Source organism: Sander lucioperca, chromosome 5, assembly GCF_008315115.2.
Source record: "Sander lucioperca isolate FBNREF2018 chromosome 5, SLUC_FBN_1.2, whole genome shotgun sequence".
Classification (NCBI taxonomy): domain Eukaryota; kingdom Metazoa; phylum Chordata; class Actinopteri; order Perciformes; family Percidae; genus Sander; species Sander lucioperca.
The window spans coordinates 21,787,278-21,793,277 of record NC_050177.1 but is presented as its reverse complement, the minus strand read 5'-3'; the positions used below and the strand labels follow the sequence as shown (position 1 = coordinate 21,793,277).

At 41.7% G+C, this 6,000-nt stretch overlaps 1 protein-coding gene across 11 annotated transcripts in view; it reads left to right on the top strand.

The window, feature by feature from the left end:
- The first annotated feature begins 334 nt into the window (after positions 1–334).
- The window catches only part of nbeab (neurobeachin b), a 252,065-nt gene continuing 246,399 nt past the window's right edge, over positions 335–6,000 (top strand). For 8 of the 11 annotated variants that reach the window (XM_036001181.1, XM_031297412.2, XM_036001183.1 and 5 more), the window contains exon 1: positions 340–961. In XM_036001181.1, the coding sequence (XP_035857074.1) occupies positions 686–961 (276 nt within the window). In that variant the 5' untranslated portion in view covers positions 340–685. Of the gene's footprint in view, positions 962–6,000 lie in introns of all 11 variants that reach the window. The other 3 variants (XM_031297411.1, XM_031297410.2, XM_036001185.1) reach the window with 2 other exon arrangements.

The following is a 6,000-nucleotide window of genomic DNA, read 5'->3' as shown; positions in this document are numbered from 1 at the left end:
TAGTCCTAGTTAACTATTACAACTCGCATTTTGGATATTTATTAATGTTTTTCGTTTTAGTTTAACTATCAACGGTAATTAATCTACCGGTTTGGCTTGACTGACTAACAGACTAACTTTATAAACATAGGCGTAGATGTGCATTGCAATATAAACCCACTGTCTGCTTATCTTCTGCTTGGCCAGGTAATACCAAGTGACCATGTTTCAAAGAAGCACTCCGCTGCTCCCACCTGTGACCTGCCAGGTGGATAGCACGGGGAAACGGCCGAGCTGCTAGCGGGGCTCCAGCTCTCCAGCTCCATCATCGCAGCCAGCGCGGGCGTTGTGAGAGTGGAACCGCAGGCAGGGGGCGGCAACATGGCGGTGATGACAGCAGCACAGACACGGAGACGCGCATTACAGAGAGCGGCATTCTCACATGCACACAGCCTTGTATACACAGCGCAGGTCAGTTTGCTCAGTAACCGGCTGGCACCGACAACACACCAACACCGGACTCTCTAACCGAAACTCCCGAGAGTGGATTTTACTGAGAGAGAGATTAATCATTTCTTGGTTGTGTTTTTGTTTGTCACGGGTTCCTCTCTTTCTTTTCTTGTTTTATGTTTCCTGAGCAGTGATTGGATTTATTACAAGGAGAAAGCGTGTAACTAGCTTCTGAAGCCGCCCGGTTTGGGTGGAAATGACAAGCGAGAGACCGCCGGTAACAATGCCGGGGTCGATGTCGCTCTCGGACCGACAACCTCCTCCAGGTCACAGGCAACACGCGGCTGCAGTCTCCGCTGCCACCGGTGAGACAACGATGATGTCCGGTTCAGGTTCAGTGGTGCTCCCGGCTGGGATTATCAATCCATCGGTTCCAATCCGGAATATTAAAATGAAATTTGCAGTTGTCATCGGACTGATCCAGGTCGGAGAGGTTAACAACCGGGATATTGTTGAAACGGTGCTGAATTTGGTAAGTAAACGTTTTTTCCCCCAAGACTATTGCTTTACCCTTAATCAGGAATGTTATTCAGTGGCAACAACAACAGAATATAATGTTGACATATGGCTAAATAATGCTTTTTTTAACATCGAGACTGTGCAAATGATTATTAAATTGTTTTCAGTGCCTACTGATATAAGTGCCGCGGGATATGTGAGAGGAAACAGCTTAGCCTACATCCAAAAGTCACACATGCACACAGACAAGGTGGGTTGAGGATGAGGGCATAGCCTACTAATACAAAGCCAGTTCTCAAGTTTTCAGATTAAACAAAGTCCCAACTTCCAGTGTTTGCTTGTAAATGAGGCACACTGGTGTGGATGATGTCAGTGAAGGTAAAGTGAATACCTGCTGGGATTAAGGTGCAATGTGAGTGCTTTATAGCCTGCTGGTGCACACTTTATTTCAAACGGTATTTATGTTGAAATGCAGTGATGTAAGTGAGCAGAGGCAGGGGACATCTGCTGCTGCTGCTGCTGCTAGTGTTTGTGGGAGAAGTCAGGGGGCCTGGAGCTAAGGGCCCCCTGACATAACATGCCAGGGATTAGTTTTTAGGGTGTCTTCTGGGAGCCCAGAATTGCTAGCATTGAGGATTCAAGGAGTGGCCAGTGTTTGGTGATAATTTGGTTAGTGCAGATCCTCAGCAGCGTGGTGAAAGCGAGCATGTTCAGACATGAGAGTTAAACTGCCATAGTCTCCGACACCTTTCCCCCTCAAACTTTGCAGTGCTATTTCCCCAGGAAATGTGCACACGGAATACCACACTGTTGTCTACGCTGATGTTTTATTAACACGTATTGTCTAGACAGTGCACCATCAAATTTAATAATGTCTTCATTTTGCTTTATTCTATTGAGCCATTGAAGGCAGAGCATTGATGTTACAGCTGCCTTTTGCTCCTCTGTGCATTATTATATTTCAGAATAGTTTGTGCATGCTCTTATACTGTATGTAACATACAAGAGTACACTTTATAAAGGTCCCAAACCTTTGAATGATTTAATAAGTGCGTTGCTGTGGTTAGCTATTTAAGATATCAGGTGAATTTGATTCTACTTGATGTGTTTGCAAACATAAATACAACCTCCACCCAAATTATGTAAATACAAATGAACCACATTTAATGCAGCAATCTTTGGACCAAATGGCATCACAAAATGTGCATGGATAATACTAGCCAGGGATGAGGGTGGAGGAAGCTGCCATGCAAACAACCCTCCTGTCTGTAAGATGCCATGACTACATGCATCTCTATGCTTATAAGTTCAGGTTATTTTTGAAGTTCAGAGAGGGCCTGAAGATCCAGTAGAATTCTCAACTGAATCTCATGGGGTCCAATTTGTGGAGTAATGAAAATATAATGTTTTTCCTCTCATCCAAGGAACATCTTGGGGAAAAAAATGTAGTTAGATGTTCATACCAGCATCCTCTATCATGAAAAGGGTCTTATTTTATTTTTTATTTTTTGGCTTTGTTATTTCACTGCCGTTCTTGTTGAACTGCCTGCTGAACTCCTCCTTAGATGTTTGAGATGTGTTGATTTATGAAATGGGGCCCGGCCATCAGAAAGATAAATCTTAGTTGAAGTAAACACAAAACACCTTCAGAAGAAAAAGCAGCTCTGTACGTACATACTTCACTCTGTACCAGAGTTCTTCAATCAAAATGACATTACCTAATTAATTTACTGCATCATTCCTGTCCAAACACATTACGAGAAAGAGTCAAAATATTGTTTCTCAGACAGTTTGTCTGTTTATTTACGGGTTGACAGGCTGGCAACCAGTTTACATACACACATATGACAACAATCCCAAGAATATAAACATCAAAACATATTTTATTTTAATACTATAATCTCAACAGAATAATGTTCCCTCTTTGGCTTGAAATAGCCCGAAAGTTGTCAGCAACAATATACTTACTTGGTACTTAGTTTAGTGTGTTAGATTTTAGATCATTAGGTCAAAATAGTGTCCCTAAGGTGTGAAACACTATGGTCATCAAGTAGTTTTTATGCCTTTTCAGTCGAATCATCAGCTGCTGTTTTCAGCTGTCCATAAGGTTAAGGCTGCACTTAACCTCTGACCATAAACTTAGGTCATACACCTAATCAAATTTGGCATAAGCAAGACGATATTGCTTGTTGCTTGTTGTTTCTAACCATAAAGTTGGAAACAGACTAGATTAGTCTCATACTCAGATGTGCAATTCACAGTAGTCACCCCCTTTGCGACCTGTCAGCTGACTCACAGCTTTCTCCAAGATGAGAAAATAAGAGTGGGTTTTTCTACTTTGCTAATTGTCACTTGGTATGAATCGTTCAACGAACTTCTCTGACAAAAAAAAGAGTTTCATTAGTCAACATTTTAATTCAATGTTATTTATAGTATCAAATCATAACAAGAGTTCTCTCAAGACACTTTACAGATAAAGTAGGTCTAGACCACACTCTATAATTTACAAAGACCCAACAATTCCAGTAATTCCCCCCCAACAGCCTGCATCTTCATGATCAAAGTCAAGTATGATCTGATGGATAATGGAGAGTGCTGTGAAAAGACAACATTTTGAAAAGTGTGACCTATGAAATTAGGAAAAAGCTCTCACAGCATCTTTCATCTTAATCCTGACGTGGGAGTAACAGAGTTCTCATGTGCTGTGAACACCGGGTTGATGTAAACAAAAGCATGAAATGCTCTGTACCCTGACTATCATGTCAGGTCAGAGTTATTACCAAGCTTATTTTGGCTTCCTTAAAGTGATACTTAAAGTGGCGGAGTTGTGATCCACTTGAATTTAATACCAGTTGCATGGATTGGTGGTTATAATGTTTTAAAGATGGGAAAAAGTATCAAAACGAAATGTATCAAACCACTGCTGCCTGCAACATAATCACACAAATACCCACTATCCATTTGAATGATCATGCTCTACATCTTCATATTTTACCCAACTTAAAAAATATTGCAAAATACAGTTTGTTCGTAGCTCCTGCGGTTAGCTGGCTATGTTTGTAGGTTGCGACTACAGTTGATTATGCGTCTCTCAGGGGACTGCGTATGAAAAGCTTCTCAGGGAACTGCGTATTGAAAAGCAATTTTTGACAGATTTTGAAGAAAATATGAGTTTGGATACTACTGAGTGGGTAAAAAAACAGGACAAGATTTTGCTACAGGAGTGGATTGATACATTTCTACATTATGGATGTTGGAACTCATTTACAGAGCTAGCCTATGTAGATATGAAGTCAAGCTGACCAGAGCCGATGGTATGCTGGTACAATTTCAACATGATATGAAGAGATTAAAGCCTGTTTGCAATAGTTGGCCTCCCCTTGTTAGCACACCAGAGATTAACTACGACCTGTTCTGGGACAACAGAAATCCACTTTGTGAAGCATAGGCCTATATGACTTACATATATGACTTTAAAATTGGCTGCTTAGATATAAAGCACACAAGCATGCTGAAATCCTTTCAATGAGAAATTGACAGAATCTCAGTATTTTATGTCCCTACTGCTTTGTTAAATATATGATCACTAATAGTTGCCAAATTAATTGTTTTCATTAGCTTAATGGTATTACATATGCTGCTACAATTATGTCAGGCACAATGATGCATATTGGGCTATGATTAGTAATCACTGATCCTTGTTGTTTCTGATTACAACATGCTTTTGCAATTTTACTGAATCAGAACCAAATAAAGAATGAAATTCCCTAAGGTGAAACACATTTTTCACAGACCTATTGTTGTATCAAAAGCCTAATTAATCAGGATGCTGGCTTTTTGTATCGGGGTGATGTGACTGGAGAGTTGGCATACCTGAACCATGTGTGACTGCTCTACATCCTACTTCCCTTACATTGCATCTCCGGCTCCTCCACTTGCCTCCCTTCCTCATGTCTTAGTATGTCCAAAGAATTTCTAATAAGGGAAGAAGTTCCACTCTCTCGTTACTTCCGGCTTCTGAACTGGTTGCAGTTCCACCAGAGTTCCATGAGAGAGTTCCAGGGGGCGCTCACAGGCCAGTGCAGAATGAATGGGACTCTATGGAGCTATACCCCTCAAAATCCACTTTTCTCAGGATATCATTTTTTGTCTAGTAATTTGAATGTTGCATTTGAAAGGGGAGGCTAAGAAAATACACACTGCTGGGTGTTAGATTTTTTTGAAGTGGCTTTTTTGTTCTAAAAAGCTTTTTTAAAATGTCAATGACGTCAAACACATACGGCCAGAGATACTGCTTTACGGCAAGCTCTGAGTCGCTTCCTTTTTTCTCTTGAGGCATCGACAACACAGCTGACAGGTTAGACTCTCCCTGTTAATACACGACAACACAGCTGACAGGTTAGACTCTCTCTGTTAATACAACACAGCTGACAGGTTAGACTCTCCCTGTCAATACACGTGCTTCGGATGCCGTCAAGTGGGATCTCTGGTCGTAATCAGTCCTTCATTGACCAATCAGCATTCATTAGCAGAATGCTAGCGTGTTATGGGCAACAACGACTCAACCTGTAAGAAATCGAAAGGACACAAGTACTCGTTCATTCAACTTTCGACCTATAATCCATGTTGAACTTGCAAAAACTACATCAAATCTGAGATTTCTCAACGACAATCAGGCGAAAGAGACAAATTTAGCCGTCTAGCTCCATAGCTCCTTTCCTCTGAAGCGTATGGGCGGAGTTAGCAACCCTTTCAGCTGCACAGCTTCCGGGAAGGCTGCTCTCATGTATCCTCGCTTATAGCTACTCGGGGATCCCTCCTCGCTCATAGCTCCTCTGGGATCTCTCCTCGCTCCTCGGGGCATAAGTAAGAGCTTTGAGACGGTCCTCACGAAGGAGGGACAGAACAACTTGCGGTTCAGCCGAGGACCGAGGAGCTATCGAATAAGGGAAGTGAGATGCACCTCTTGTGTCAGCAGAGTGCACTGGATTTCTGCTGATTATCTGTTTTTAATAGGCCACTCAGCCCTTAATAATAAACTTGAAGTACCTA